The sequence below is a fragment of the Kogia breviceps genome, chromosome 1 (assembly GCF_026419965.1).
Source record: "Kogia breviceps isolate mKogBre1 chromosome 1, mKogBre1 haplotype 1, whole genome shotgun sequence".
In the NCBI taxonomy this organism is placed as follows: domain Eukaryota; kingdom Metazoa; phylum Chordata; class Mammalia; order Artiodactyla; family Physeteridae; genus Kogia; species Kogia breviceps.
The window spans coordinates 134,879,914-134,896,873 of record NC_081310.1 but is presented as its reverse complement, the minus strand read 5'-3'; the positions used below and the strand labels follow the sequence as shown (position 1 = coordinate 134,896,873).

At 35.3% G+C, this 16,960-nt stretch overlaps 1 protein-coding gene and 1 pseudogene across 2 annotated transcripts in view; one reads left to right on the top strand and one right to left on the bottom strand.

The window, feature by feature from the left end:
• Positions 1 to 16,960, bottom strand: part of PIGK (phosphatidylinositol glycan anchor biosynthesis class K) — a 136,937-nt gene that overhangs the window by 95,925 nt on the left and 24,052 nt on the right. For both annotated transcript variants that reach the window (XM_059064510.2, XM_067044572.1), the window contains exon 4: positions 1,535 to 1,670. In XM_059064510.2, coding sequence (XP_058920493.1) covers positions 1,535 to 1,670 — 136 coding nt within the window. The remainder of the gene's footprint in view (positions 1 to 1,534; positions 1,671 to 16,960) is intronic.
• LOC131765349 (protein tyrosine phosphatase type IVA 1 pseudogene) lies at positions 14,988 to 15,488 on the top strand (annotated as a pseudogene).

The window sequence follows — 16,960 nt, the reverse complement described above, 5'->3', positions numbered from 1 at the left end:
AAAATAATAAAAACAAATAAAAACTACCTTGGGGAAAAATGGGTTAATTACTCATTTAAAAGTTCAAATACTATACAAAATATTGCCAAAAACTTAAAGATTATCAATCTGTCTTCACAGGCAATTCTTTGGGAAGATACAAAATATAGAAACATAAATAAATTCAACAACATTATAACTACTGCAATTAATATATGCAACTACTTAGTCAATTCTAGATTGACAATGAAAGACAGGTCCATAATAAATTATAAAAATAAAACCATAAGGATAGATCCATAAATAATTCCCAAATTATGCATCTTTGATTTTTTAATGCATTTTATAACTTAAATTTCATTAGGGGTATCTTTAACATGTAAAAAATTCATAACACTGTAAACCAGATTTCCCAACCAGGAATTTCTGGACATCTGGGATTCTTTGAAAGATCTGGGATTCTTTGAAAGATATTTAAGATCTTGGGAGTATAATGCTAATTTGAAGTTATACTATACAGACCTAAATTTAAAAAGCAGAAATTCAATCCAGCTTTCTTGTTCGACTTTTCCCTAGATCATGAGTATGTAAGAGTGTGTGTGTGTGTGTGTGTGTGTGTGTGTGTGTGTGTGTGTGTGTGTGTGTAAGCTATTTGGTTTACATGTTTCCCAGAAGACAACAAAATGCTAAGTGTTTTTCTTTAACAGGACTTCGTGTTGGCTAACAAGGAAGGGAAGTATTTGGTCTACATTTTACAATGACTAAATAAACAAGAAAAAGTCCAACATTCATAAACATTTAACTGTTGAACAAACATTTTTGAGTGCCTTCAGAAGGTTACAGGAACTCTCTAGGTGTAAGATACATAAGATGCAGGCCATGTTCTCAAGCAGCTTACAGCCTGGGAAAAGATATTCTTTTTAAATTGCTTCAAAACAGGTCTGGGAACATGGGAAATTGTGTCTTACTTTTGGTAGACTTGGTAAAAGGGGAAGGATTATTGAGGAAGACTTCATCAAGGAAGACTTCAAATTTTAAACATACAATCTATTAAATTTAAAATGAAGTTTCAAAGGGAAAAAATATAGTATAATGCCATTTTTTCAAATTTACATTTTTATTTTTAATCATACATGCTAAAAACACTGGAAGCATATTAAAAGTGATTACCTCTAAGTAGTGTTAGTCACTTTAATATTTTCACAATATACTTACTAAAAATATAAAACTTGAAATTTTAGGTCAAATATGAAAAAGAAAGAATACACTTACTATAAAAGAATGTTGATACATTAAATCTCAATAAAATACTCTAATATAGAAGCCAAGATAAAGTTGTTTTATGCTAGATACATATATGAAATATTCATGCTGTGATAGTTTTACTCATATATTGTTTCCTTAATATGAACTCCAGAAACAGAATTATAGCAAGGTTTCAGTGACAATCATGTACAAAGTTTAAAGAAAAAGAATAAGATTATTTTATTATACCAATATTTTAAAGCTTAAAAGTGAAAATATTTCAAAAATGTTGCTAAACTAAACATTTTACCTCATAACTTCTATAATCCACTTCCACATCATCTCCATACACATTTAATTCCATATTCTTGTGGCTAAACACTGTAGCTGGTTTAGGATTTCTAGGGTTGCATGCCATATCATCTGCAAGCATCAGAACAATGTGACTAGGAAAAAAAAATTTCAGTAAATATAGTGTACTATTTAAATAAAACCAGAAAGGTAAAAACAAATATATTCTATTTATATAATATAATAATTATCTTCATTCTTTCTTTATTAAAAATAACCCAAAATAATTGAGGACATATTTAAAAGAGCTTTAATTATTTTTTTCATATCTTTATGTAGTATAAGTTTTAAAGTAGAGAAATTAGAACAATCTGTCATGAACTTACCCGCAGAACTTGAAATTAACTAACTTAAATTTTTTTCCCAAGAGTATACTTTATGCCATATAGCAAAAGGAAGCCAAGATGAAGGAGCTACACTGTCCTCCCGAAACATTTTTTTTTAAATTTTAGCAATATTTGAAACTCTCAAGACTTACTGAGTTAAACTATGATATTCCAAAGAATCTACTTTTCAGAATCTCAAATGTTTAAGTATGAAAACATGCAATCCATCAGCAAGTGTAATCACTGTACCATAGGAACACATCTCCAATGCAGTCATTCTTCACTGGCTCCACTCCATCTCCCCGACGGCAGCCTCCATCATCTCTAGATGATGCTGGACTAGGTGCTGGATTAGCTCCCACCTGGCTTCCCACTTCCACTCTCACCCTCCCATGGTTCATTCCCCTTATAGCCACCAGAGTGACCTTCCTTAAACAAGTCAAATCACTATACTTTCCTCACTTAAAACCGTTCAAGAACTCCCCTTTATAATTAGAGGAAAACAGAAACTCCTTACATGGTCTAAAAGGCTCAATGTGGTCTCTGTCTGTCTCTCTAACTTCAGCCCCCAGCACCCATGTTCACTATGCTACTTCCATACTGTTCCAGGAATATGCCAAGCCTTTCCCAATTCAGGGGCTACTGACCAAATTTGGACTTCTCTCCTCCCAAATCTTCATATCATTCAAATCTCAGCTAAGGTACTCTATTCTCACTTCAAGTTTTCTTTTCTATAGGTCATATACGAATCTGAAATCCCCATCTTCTCCCATCACCCTCCCCCATTAGAATATGAGCATCTCTCTGAGGGAAGGGGCTTTTATCTGTCCTGTTCACCACTGTATCACTCAGGCTTAGTAATAGAGCCTGACATATGGTAGGTATTCAATAAACATTCATTGAGTGAATGAAACATTTTCATTTTTGCTTTTATTTTCTTTGAGAGAAAATTACAAAGTCTCTCTTAAATGCTTCTCATCTTGATCTTTCCATTAAAACTGGTGAACATGAATCAGGCAATTCTTTATTCTACCATATACTTGAGCTTCCCAAACATAAGGGAAAAATTAATGTGGCATATGTAATTAGTTTGGCAAGAGATAGCAAGAAGAAAATGTTCTGCTGCATATGGTCCAAATACATTAAAGTTCAGAACTGAAACACTGTGATTTTTCTTGAAAATTGGCTAGGTTTCTATTTTGAAAGGGTTCCAACCCTGCCACATTCAAAGATCAGATCTTCAGCTGTTACTGATTCATACTCACAGAATGGTGAAAGTTATTCCTCTTAAAATGGAAAATATACCTTCTCATTTTAATAACTTAAAGTGATTTATATTAAGTTATTATCAATCATATCTTTTCTGTTATAAGCTACTATTAAACAAGAATGAACTGACCTATAAATCTCAATATAAAAATAAAAATATTCTGTTAGGTCATGTTTTTGGTTGAAGGTTAATTTCATTCCTTGAAATGAAATGATTACTTAATATCTATACAATGTCAATTTCATAAAGAAGTAGTCACTTCAGCTTAAAATTACAAATTCAATCAACACTTTTCTTATGGATAATTTTGAGCTTCAATATAAGTACTATAACCTTTGGTTAACATAATCAATATATCATTAAAAAATTCATTATATCTGTAGATAATAAATAAAAAACAGGACAGAAAACAGACTGAATTTTCAAAGGTTTAGAAATTCAACCACATATTCTAATGCACTGTTTCTGAAAGTTAAGAAATGTTCAGAACTCTTTTCTGGAGAAAAAAAAAACTCTCACCTGGCCCAAGCATAAAATTATTTGTAAAATGATACTTAAATATATACATGAAAATAAACTCCTTAGGCTTATATTTCTTACAAAGCTAAAAATAAATATGAAACTATAAAGTAGATTCTAATAAAACAACTAAACTAATAATATTCTAAGAACATTAATTCCATTTGAAGGATGATGTCATTTTGCTGAAATTAAATGACTGCTGTTGTATTTAACAGGAGAAAGAGGTTAACTTCAGGCCTGGTTCTACACTTCATTTTTTTCTATATTTTGACATCCACACTACAATATAATTTTATGATATAGAATATATCTGTTCACAAAAACATTTTGTTGCACAAAATGCCATTCATATTTTCCATGCTCTGTTTACTTTTCAGGATAATCAGATCTTACATTTAACTAAGGCTTTTGCCAGCAAACACTCTTTGAACACCAGTTATCATGAGATCTAACTTATCTCCTTAAAGTGCCTTTTTCACCTGAATATCAGGTTAGAATCACAGCAGTTATTTAAGTCTTCACTGAGTGGGTATCAAACAATCACTACTAAAATCAAGACAAAAAAAAATCTACATTGAAGACACACTACTACATTCCTATAAATAACGATAGCAAGTTGCTTTGTTATCTTATTAAAATTAAGACAAAAATCCCTCAAATATATCCAATTGATAGAAGAATATGATATTCTTAAAGTTTGGCAATCCTATACTACCATGTGTGATGAGTCATCTCTCACACTTTACTCAAGGCCCAGCAAAACCTACATCGCACAACAAAGCATGTTGTGGTATGGCCTTCTCTCAGCACAAAACCAAAAGGTGAGCAATGAAATTGTATGAAGTTCAAACTGGGTTTGAAACAAATACAGTGGTTATTTATATAAGTAGTTTCCACATTGTTTAAATCATACGCTCACTCCTGTTAGTTAAAAAAAATGTGTATATATATATATATATATATATATATATATCTACTAATTTGTTAGTCATATGTATTTTCTATTTCAAACATATATAATAAATATTAGTGAAGCACAACTTCATTCTTTTATAGATTAAAAAAAAGAAACATAAAGAACCTGCTAAAATTTTCTTCCCTTACCACTATTTGGTGTCTGATCTAATAGAATACACTGATCACGCTTAAATAGATTTTAAAGATCATCAAAATGAAAAAGAAATTTTAAAAACTCTCAAAAAAGAAGGCATGAAACCCAGTTCTAGAAACATATGTGAGTGGAAAATGGTCTGAAAAAAATACTTTCCCATTATTATGTTTGTCTAACATTGAAGGAACAGGTAAGCCCTGTATCAGGGCTGCTTGGCCATTCTTTACCCTCCTCCCTGAAATTCTTCCTTGGCCGAGTCAGGAACCAGTAACCAATGGGTAAAAAAATAATAATAATTTTAAATAAATAATCTTTCACTGCTCTAGACCATGAGTATGACATTTCAAAAAGCATAACTTTTCATTTATAACAGGCTGGTATTACCATAAGAAAAATTTTTCACTAAATGAAATTTAAATAAATTACTGTATTGGTGAAAATGTTTTTAAACCATTCACTTAAAATTGCTATACATTCTTTAACCACGCTACTAATCAGATAATACTACCTTAGAGCATCTTTAGCAACTTACACCAAGCTTATCTTCAATAATATCATCATCACAATCTAGAATAGTAGTTGAAATTAAAGCAACTGAGGATTTGAGGATCACAGAGATCTTCAATGCTCTCTTAAATCTCTGAGTTTCTACTCATAAGTGTTACTCTTTTTTCCTGATAAATTATTCAGAATGCTCTATGGGTTACCTCTTCTGCAGCAATCTAATGACTACTGGACCAAGCAAATTCAACAAATTTTGTTATATAATTGTTAGCTTGATGCCAGAGTAATTTACTTTTGGCTTTTCTTCTTCATTTTCTTCCATGTTTTGAGGAATCATCAAGTTAACAAATCTCGCCACCAATGCTCTACAAAACTAATCATAACAAATCAGCTAGTCACACATGTTGGACCATCAAGACTTTCTGAATTACTTTCAATTTGCCAAATTTTAAATATTTGGCATTATAAGACTATATGGTACCAGGTATTCTGCCCTTATATTATTAGAAACAAAACTCAAAAAACTGCACTGTAGAGATAGGAACTCAACAGCAATAGACATGTTACATAAGGGTTGAGCTAGGTAGCTATAGGCTCGTATATGTAAGTCACATGAGGTTTAGTATAATACAATAATAAATAACATTTATTGAGCACTTGGTATATCTCCAGCACTGCACTAATAAAATAAGCACATTACAGGCATTATCTCATACATTATTTCCAAGATACATATTATTATCATACCTGTTTTACAGGTTATGAAACTGAGGCACAAAGAAGTTAAATAACATGTCCCAGGTCACACAGCTAGTAAGTAGTGGAGTTTGAAGTCAAACCCATTTTGTGTGACATGAACCTTTGCTTTTAATAATTCTGCATTACCCTGACACTATGTGAACTGGCATTTGAAAGAATCTAATGGTGTGTTTTGCTTTATATTGATAATTTAATCAACTCAGATAATTAAGTTAAATGCATGAACTCATTATTGCTGTTCCATATTTATGGCAAATAACTAACATAAAATAGGCCCTTGAAATTCTAAATGGAACCATCCAGAGACCATAGCAAACTCTTAAATTGAAGAATAGCACTAGGGTATGTAATTTCTCCTTTAAACATAGTAAGGTATAACTGAAAAATTTAAATGTCCACTTAAATGCAAAAATCAGAGAACAGAACATCAAAGAGATACAGAGGCTAATGTTCTAGACATTCTCCAATCAATTCTCTAAGGCCCCTGACTCTCTTCTTACAGAAAGGCATTGGGATTACATCCTGCTACTGGCCCTTCTCTCACCAAGGTCTTTTCAGCCATCAAGCCTGCCATTTTCATTCTCAGCCATCTGCACCTGAACCTATAGCCTACACCTAAGTCTTGACTGCTTTTATCTCTGCTTCCAAACACTGCCCAATATTACCCACTATTCCTATAATGGAGGAGGAGGTAAGCAGCAGAGGTGCCCCATCCACTCCTTCCCTCTCTTGTCAGAGCTAAAATTAGTATTGTGTAGACAAGTTTTCCATCTCTTTCTTCCTGTTTTCCATTGCTCACCTTCCCACTAACTATTTAGTTTACTGACTTAGTCAAGCACACCAGCTTCAAGCTTGAAATTCAAATCTGTGCATTATATTAGCAAAACTACAAGTTATTATATTTCTCGAACATTTTGGATGGCTCACAGAAATGGTCAAAATAATGAATGTTGCTGTGAGGAAGGCGCCTCCACTAACCCAACAGTCAAGTCGCAGAATTGGCTGGGTCCACCTCTCTGTTCAACCAGCCGTTATGTCCTCTCCATGACCTCCTCCAGCTGGATTTTAGCTTGGACAAAGCACTCTCGCTGTCTCACTGTTGGTACACCACTGGAAAGAATGATTACCATGTGGCTGACAGGGTATTACTGTTCCGGCCTGGGACCAGGCCTGAGCCTCTGAAGTGGGAGAGCAGAATTCAGGACACTGGTCCACCAGAGACCTCTCAGCCCCACATAATATCAACCGGTGAGAGCTCTCCCAGACATCCCTGTCTCAGGCTACGACCCAGCTCCACCCAACGCCAGCAAGCTCCAGTGCTGGACATCCCATGCCAAACAACTAGCAAGACAGGAACACAACCCCACCCATTAGGAGAGAGGCTGCCTAAAATCATAATAAGGTCACAGACACCCCAAAACACAACACCGGACATGGCCCTGCCTGCCAGTAAGACAAGATCCAGCCCGATCCACAGGAACACAGGCACCAGTCCCCTCCACCAGGAAGCCTACACAAACCACTGAACCAACCTTAGCCACTGGGGGCACATGCCAAAAACAATGGGAACTACGAACCTGCAGCCTGTGAAAAGGAGACCCCAAACACGGTAAGTTAAACAAAATGAGAAGACAAAGAAATGTGAAGCAGATGCAGGAGCAAGGTAAAAACCCACCAGACCAAATGACTGAAGAGGAAATAGGCAGTCTACCTGAAAAAGAATTCAGAGTAATGATAGTAAAGATGATCCGAAATCTTGGAAACAGAATGGAGAAAATACAAGAAACGTTTAAAAGGACCTAGAAGAACCAGAGCGCTGACAAACAATGATGAACCAAAAAAATAAATGAAATTAATAATTCTCTAGAAGGAATCAATAGCAGAATAACTGAGGCAGAAGAACAGATAAGTGACCTGGAATATAAAATAGTGGAAATAACTACCACAGAGCAGAATAAAGAAAAAAGAATGAAAAGAAATGAGGACAGTCTCTGGGACAACATTAAACACACCAACATTCAAATTACAGGAGTCCCAGAAGAAGAAGAGCAAAAGAAAGGGTCTGAGGAAATATTTGAAGAGATTATAGTCGAAAACTTCCCTAACATGGGAAAGGAAATAGTCAGTCAAGTCCAGGAAGCACAGAGAGTCCCATACAGGATAAATCCAAGGAGAAACATGCAAAGACACATATTAATCAAACTATCAAAATTCAATACAAAGAAAAAATAATAAAGCATCAAGGGAAAAGCAACAAATAACATACAAGGGAATCCCCATAAGGTTATCAGCTGACCTTTCAGCAGGAACTCTGCAAGCCAGAAGGGAGTGGCAGGACATATTTAAAGTGATGAAAGGGAAAAACCTACAAACAAGATTACTCTACCCAGCAAGGATCTCATTCAGATTTGACGAAGAAATTAAAATCTTTACAGACAAGCAAAAGTTGAGAGAATTCAGCACCACCAAACCAACTTTATAATAAATGCTAAAGAAACTTCTCTAGACAGGAAACACAAGAGAAGGAAAAGACCTACAAAAACAAACCAAAAACATTTAAGAAAATGGTAATAGGAACATACATATCAATAATTATCTTAAACGTACATGGATTAAATGCTCCAACCAAAATACACAGACTGGCTGAATGGATACAAAAACAAGACCCATATATATGCTGTCTACAAAAGACCCACTTTAGACCTAGGGACACATACAGACTGAAAGTGAGGGGATGGAAAAAGATACTCCATGCAAATGGAGATCAAAAGAAAGCTGGAGTAGCACTTCTCATATCAGACAAAATAGATTTTAAAATAAAGACTATTACAAGAGACAAGGAAGGACACTACATAATGATAAAGGGATCAATACAAGAAGAAGATATAACAATTGTAAATATTTATGCACCCAACAGAGGAGCACCTCAATACATAAGGCAAATGCCAACAACCATAAAAGCAGAAATCGACAGTAACACAGAAATAAAATGAGACTTTAATACCCCACTTTCACCAATGGACAGATCATCCAAAATGAAAATGAATAAGGAAACACAAGATTTAAATGACACATTAAACAAGATGGAAAACTACAGGCCAATATCACTGATGAACATAGATGCAAATATCCTCAACAAAATACAAGCAAACAGAACCCAACAGCACATTAAAAGGATCATACACCATGATCAAGTGGGGTTCATTCCAAGAACGCAAGGCTTCTTCAATATACGCAAATCAATCAATGTGATACACCATATTAACAAACTGAAAATAAAAACCATGTGATAATCTCAATAGATGCAGAAAAAGCTGTTGACAAAATTCAACACCTGTTTATTTTTAAAACTCTCCAGAAAGTAGACATAGAGGGAACCTACCTCAACATAATAAAGGCCATATATGACAAACCCACAGCCAACATCGTTCTCAACAGTGAAAAACTGAAACCATTTATTCTAAGATCAGGAACAAGACAAGGTTATCCACTCTCACCACTATTATTCAACATAGTTTTGGAAGTTTTAGGCACAGCAATCAGGGAAGAAAAAGAAATAAAAGGAATCAAATCAGAAAAGAAGTAAGCTGTCACTGTTTGCAGATGACATGATACTATACATGGAGAATCCTAAAGATGCTACCAAAAAACTACTAGTGCTAATCAAGAATTTGCTAAAGTAGCAGGATACAAAATTAATGCACAGAAATCTCTTGCATTCCGATACACTAACAATGAAAAATCTGAAAGAGAAATTAAGGAAAACTCCCATTTACCACTGCAACAAAAAGAATAATATATCTAGGAATAAACCTACCTAAGGAGACAAAAGACCTGTATGCAAAAAACTATAAGACATTGATGAAAGAAATTAAACAAACAGATGGAGAGATACATGTTCTTGGATTGGAAGAATCAACATTGTGAAAATGATTATACTACCCAAAGCAATCTACAGATTCAATGCAATCCATATCAAATTACCAATGGCATTTTTCACAGAACTAAAACAAAAAGTTTCACAATTTGTATGGAAACACAAAAGACTCCAAATAGCCAAAGCAATCTTGAGAAAGAAAAACGGAGCTGGAGGAATCAGGCTCCCTGACTTCAGACTATACTACAAAGCTACAATAATCAAGACAGTGTGGTACAGGCACAAAAACAGAAATATAGATCAATGGAACAGGATAGAAAGCCCAGAGAAAACCCACACATATATGGTCACCTTATTTTTGATAAAGGAGGCAAGACAGGCTGGAGAAAAGACAGCCTTTCAATAAGTGGTGCTGAGAAAACTGGATAGCTACATGTAAAAGAATGAAATTAGAACACTACCTAATACCATACACAAAAATAAACTCAAAATGGATTAAAGACCTAAATGTAATGCCAGACACTATAAAACTCTTTGAGGAAAACATAGGCAGAACACTCTGTGACATAAATCAGAGCAGGATCCTTTTTGACCCATCTCCTAGAGAAATGGAAATAAAACCAAAAGTAAACAAATGGGACCTAATGAAACAAAAACTTTTGCACAGCAAAGGAAACCATAAACAAGAAGAAAAGACAACCCTCAGAATGGGAGAAAATATTCGCAAATGAAGCAACTGACAAAGGATTAATCTCCAAAATTTACAGGCAGCTCATGCAGCTCAATATCAAAAAAACAAACGACCCAATCCAAAAATGGGCAGAAGACCTAAACAGACATTTCTCCAAAGGCGATATACAGATCACCAACAAACACATAAAAGAATGCTCAACAACACTAAGCATTAGAGAAATGCAAATCAAAACTACAATGAGGTATCACCTCACACCAGTCAGAATGACCATCATAAAAAGTCTACAAACAATAAATGTTGGAGAGGGTGTGTGGAGAAAAGAGAACCCTCTTGCAATGTTGGCGGAATGTAACTTGATACAGCCACTATGGAGAACAGTATGGAGGTTCCTTAAAAAACTAAAAATAGAACTACCATACAACCCAGCAATCCCACCACTGGGCATATACCCTAGGAAAACCATAATTCAAAAAGAGTCATTACCACAATGTTCATTGCTGCTCTGTTTACAATAGCCAGGACATGGAAGCAACCTAAGTGTCCATCGACAGATGAATGGATAAAGAAGATGTGGCACATATATACAATGGAACATCACTCAGCCATAAAAAGAAACGAAATTGAGTTATTTGTAGTGAGGTGCATGGACCTAGAGACTGTCATACAGAGTGAAGTCAGAAAGAGAAAAACAAATACTGTATGCTAACACATATATCTGGAATCTAAAAAACAAAAAAACTGGTTCTTAAGAACCTAGGGGCAGGACAGGAATAAAGATGCAGATGTAGAGCATGGACTTGTGGACACAAGGAGAGGGAAGGGTAAGCTGGAACGAAGTGAGAGAGTGGCATGGACTTATATACACTACCAAATGTAAAACAGCTAGCTAGTGGGAAGCAGCAGCATAGCACAGGGAGATCAGCTCAGTGTTTTGTGATCACCTAGAGGGATGGGATAGGGAGGGTGGAAGGGAGATGCAAGAAAGAGGGGATATGGGGATATCTGTATACATATAGCTGATCCACTCGGCTATACAGCAAAAACTAACACACCATTGTAAAGCAATTATACTCCAATAAAGATGTTAATAAAAAAAAAAGGAAGGGGCTTCCCTGATGGTGCAGTGGTTGAGAGTCCGCCTGCCGATGCAGGGCACATGAGCCCGTGCCCCCGTCTGGGAAGATCCCACATGCCGCGGAGCAGCTGGGCCTGAGCCATGGCTGCTGAGCCTGCGCGTCCGGAGACTGTGCTCCACAACGGAAGAGGTCACAACAGTGGGAGGTCCGCATACCGCGAAAAAAAAAAGGAAGAAAGAAAATAAGCTCTAGATAGGGGAAAATAACTGGAAAAATATTTTTTAAAGGCATATATGTAGAAAATTGGGGGTAGATGGTGTTCCAAATTTTAAAAGAGAAAACTAAAAGGCTTTTATTACAATTTTTTTAAATTGGTGTATTTGAAAAGGTGTACTAATATTACTATTTCTAATAACAATAACGATGAGTTGGTAATAAGGAAAAGCTAAAAAATTGCTTGTACTCAAAAGTTTCCATTTTGGTTTCCTAGTGAATGGTTAAATTCAGTGTAAAATGTGCATAATAATAAGATTGGCATGACCCAAAGGTGCATTTACTGAGATCCACTAAATTTGTTTTTTTATTCTAGCTGTAATAGCATTAGATGCTAATAGTTTCCTGGAAAAACAGGTCATCAATATTAGATAAAACTTTCTTACCTTACCATTCCCTCTAGAAATTATTTGTCTATTTTTATCAGAGGAATGTGTGATAAATAAATAAAGCATAATATTAATCTTTATGCAATAAATGACATACTAATGAAACAGAAATAACCTGAGTAGAGTGTTATGAAGTAGTTTGTAAAAGTTAAAGTACTGGATGAAATGCAGTTAATTCGAAGAACAATTAAAGGTATTGAGTCCTGTATTTAGTTGTTCAGAAAAAATAACATTTTAAAGTCACTGGCAACATTCAGTTAATAAAGTTAATAAAAGAAAAAATAAGAATGTTGCATCCACTGATCTAGTATAACCTACTTTGCTCAAAAGACATAGGATAGGGCTTCCCTGGTGGCACAGTGGTTGAGAGTCCGCCTGCCAATGCAGAGGACACGGGTTCGTGCCCCGGTCCAGGAGGATCCCAGATGCCGCGGAGCAGCTGGGCCCGTGAGCCACGGCCGCTGAGCCTCCGCGTCCGGAGCCTGTGCTCCGCAACGGGAGAGGCCACAACAGTGAGAGGCCTGCGTACCACAAAAAAAAAAAAAAAAAAAAAAGACATATGATACAATTTTTAAAATCTTGATATATTGTATACAATCCATCATAATGGAAATCAATATATGCAATCTTTCACATATTCTCATGTTTAACAAAAATTTTACTTTTGTTATTTTTCCAGTAATGGTCTGTACTGACTTAATCTGTCTCCCCAACTCATCTACTTTTATGACAAGTATCTTGGAATCTTGCTTAACATCAGTAGAAGATTTTAGCAGTCTATATGTAACCTCACTAGGATGCTACAAACAGTTTCCTAGGACTTGACCACAATGCCTGAACTGCACATTTTGTGTGAAAAATATATGCAAACATCATTAATAAGCCTTCTTTGGTATATTTCTATTCTCGAATAGCAAGTAAATGAAAAGGTCCTCTTATTTTCTCTGGGCACTAGGAAAGATATTCTTAAGAATTAAGTTTAGATATTCTTTTCTTTAAGAAGACTTGGATGGCTATGCTTCTGAGGTATCACTTTTATCAGTTTTTTAAAATCTATTTGGCAAAGAATAAAATACAGAGACACAACACGGAGAGTGAAGAGTACTTTACTATGACTTCTGTTCTTCAATTCAATCAAAACGTCAACTAGGACAAAAATTAAAGAGGAAAAATATAAATGGAGACTATGACAGACAAAATAAAAGGATAATTAAGTGGAAGATAATAATAAATCTCAATTAAATATAATTCAACAATTTTTAAAGCATTATAATGGTGTTAATTGACATAAATTTGATTTAACCATTGAATATTAAATTGTACACTTACTATTTTACCCAAATTATCAAATTTGGATTTCATATTTCAATAAGATTATAAAAAAATAAGATTAGAAGTTATGGAAAAATGGAAACAAGGTAAGATGCCAAGATGATGGAAAAAAATATTTGTTGAGTTTACTGTGTGACAGGCATTGTGCTGCAGTCTTTTCAGATACTTAATTCTCACTAAATCACAATCCAGTGGAGACTATTATTGTCTCCATTCTAAAGATAAGGAAATTCAGTGAGGGCAGATCACTTGCCCAAAGCTGCATGACTAGTAAGCAGAAGAGATGAGATTTGATTTCAAAGCCCACACACTTTCCACCCACTACTACATTCTTTGGCAGAATGGAATACATTGCCTTTCACTCCACTTTCACTCCCAAATAGTGAGCAGAGCCAAAAGAAAATCTGTAATAATTTCTCTACTCGCATCAACAAATATTAAGGGGACATCACCTTCTCATAAAAATCTCATTTCACTATTTCCATTTTTCATGACTCAATGAAATTTATCCTTTAAACTTCATTACAAATAGTTTTAAAACTTTAAATAAGCAAATCATTTAATTTTAGAGCTACAGATTTTGTCTGTTTTCACCTTTAAAAAAACTGAAAAATATTCCCAGTCTTCTTTTAATTACAATAAAATCAGACAAAGAATGATTGGGGACTGGAAAGTTCTGATTTCAACTATTTTTCAAAACCCAATACCTGCCTGCTGCCTCTGTCAACACCTGCACTGTCTCCATCCTGCAACCGACCACCACGGAGCCCCGCCCTGCCGCTGCAGCCGCAGCTGCCTATGTCGCTGCCACTTTGGTACCCACTGCATGATTAGGCCACAGTTTTCAATGAGTAAACATAATCCTTTCTGTCATCACACATTTACGGAGTTTCTGAAGGTCAGTGAAGATTACTGCCAAGCACAGCATGACCTTTATGAGGACATGAGAGCTGCAGAAATTCATTACCACCTCCACCAAGAAGCCGCATAAGAGCAGTTACCTGGACACAGAAGTGTTGAACTGAAATCCACAGAACATTTTCCAGTTCTGACCTAGACAGGGTGAGCCTCAAAACACTTCCTCTCTGTTGCTCGGTATGACAGGATTGAAGACTTTCTTCTTCTTAGGAGGCTCATCTCATTCCCCATTATTCCCAACTTCATACTCAAAGCACTGAGAATTTCAAGTGGAATAAGCTGAAGTTTCTTTACATAATTTCTGTATTCAATTTGTTTAATTCTTTCATAGCCCTAATAAGTATTTTATGACTAAATTAACATGTCTTACATGAATTGCCCAACTCCCACTGAAGGCACATACAAGAACATTTTTCTTATTATACACAATCCAACCAAAGAGACCTTGAACAAAGTTATTGAAAAACTTAAGAAATATGGATTACCACAATAGTAAGAGTATGTGAAGCAATGTAATGTACGACAGTGCTCTTACGGAAAAAGAAGGTATCCATGTTCTTGACTGGCCTTTTCATGAAGGCGCACCACCATCCAACCTTATTGTTGATGGCTAGTTACGTCTTGTGAAATCAAGTTTTATGAAGAACCTGGTTACTACACTGCCGTTCACCATGTTGCAAGCCTTGGAACAGCTCCACTGCTTGTTGCCCTAGCATTAATAGAAGGCAGAATGAAACAGGAAGATGCAGTACAGAACAGAAAACAAAAGCAGCATGGAGATTTTAACATCAAGAAACTTTTGTACTTAGAGAAGTATCATTCTCAAATGTGTTTGTTCTGCAAAGACTTCAATGTTCAATAAAACTGAGGTGTCTGATGCTGTTGTCTTGGAAGTAGAGCTTCAAACAGGACCTAATTTGTTGCACATATTAGCCAAGAAGTTGGCTCAGTGAACAATTCTAATGAAGCTTTTACAGGAGTAATGAAAAGCAATTTTACCAGTTTACCTGCTTGACAGAACTATGTTTAGGTTACGATCAACGTATTTGGACACTTAGCAAAAGATTCTTGCTGTTCAGCATTTCAAATTTGTTTATCATTTATTCCAATTCCTGAACTCATGCAGTACTGACTTATAAGTCTTTAAATCTATTCCCATGCCCAGAATCTTTTCAATGCATAAGAAATTTAGAAAGATTAGGTACCAAAATATCCAGTGTAATACTTGTATTTTTTTTTTTAGTATCAGGTAGAACTAAAACCCTAGGAACTAAGAATACTCTAGATCTTATGTGGTTTACTGCTTCAGTCATGTCTTACATTGAAAGCAGGACCTATATAGGTATTTCCTTGCTCACTTTACATTTACATTTGCCCACATTCACACCAGTATACATCAGGTTTGCATAACCATTGATTTTTGTCAAATTTTTTACCAAGTCATATGGTGTTATTTAATATCTTTCCATAAATCTCATTTGTGCTGTTATGGAAAATCTGCATTTTGAAAATCTACATTGTATATAGAAGTATATCTTTATCATCTCCAAGCAAAAAAGCTTTACAATTATTTTAATGTTTGCACTTTTGTGTGCCACTTAACAGGAAGAGCCTAAAAAGGAACAGGAGAGGGCTATTAAATATTTCTAGTAAGATACTGCCTTTACCTAGTATAGAATATGTAGAATATGCTCTTTAATTTAGTAAATATTTTTTAAAGATAAAGACGTTTTGTTATTGTGGCTAATTCTTAGTCATAAAATTTTTGAAATTCTTGTTATTTTTCCATACCTACTGGAAGTTGTTTACCAGCTATTATTTTTGTTTGAAATGTGCTTCTATTTCTTCTCTTCCCAACCTCCCTTTTAAAAAAAGAAGTGGGGACGTCCCTGGTGGTGCAGTGGTTAAGAGTCCGCCTGCCAATGCAGGGGACACGGGTTCAATCCCTGGTCTGGGAAGATCCCACATGCCACGGAGCAACTAAGCCCATGTGCCACAAATACTGAGCCTGCGCTCTGGAACCCGCAAGCCACAACTACTGAGCCCGTGCTCCGCAACAAGAGAAGCCACCGCAATGAGAAGCCCAAGCACTGCAACAAAGAGTAGTCCCCACTTGCTGCAACTAGATAAATCCTGTGCACAGCAGTGAAGACCCAACGCAGCCAAAAATAAATTAATTAATAAATTAATTTTTTTAAGTGAGTTTCTGTTAGTGAACTGAGCAGACATCTAATTTTTAGATGCCTTTTGAGCTGTGTAACTCAATACTTGGACACTTGATAGTTTATTATGAAACTGATCAAATGGTGATGTATATACTAATGTTAGTTTGAC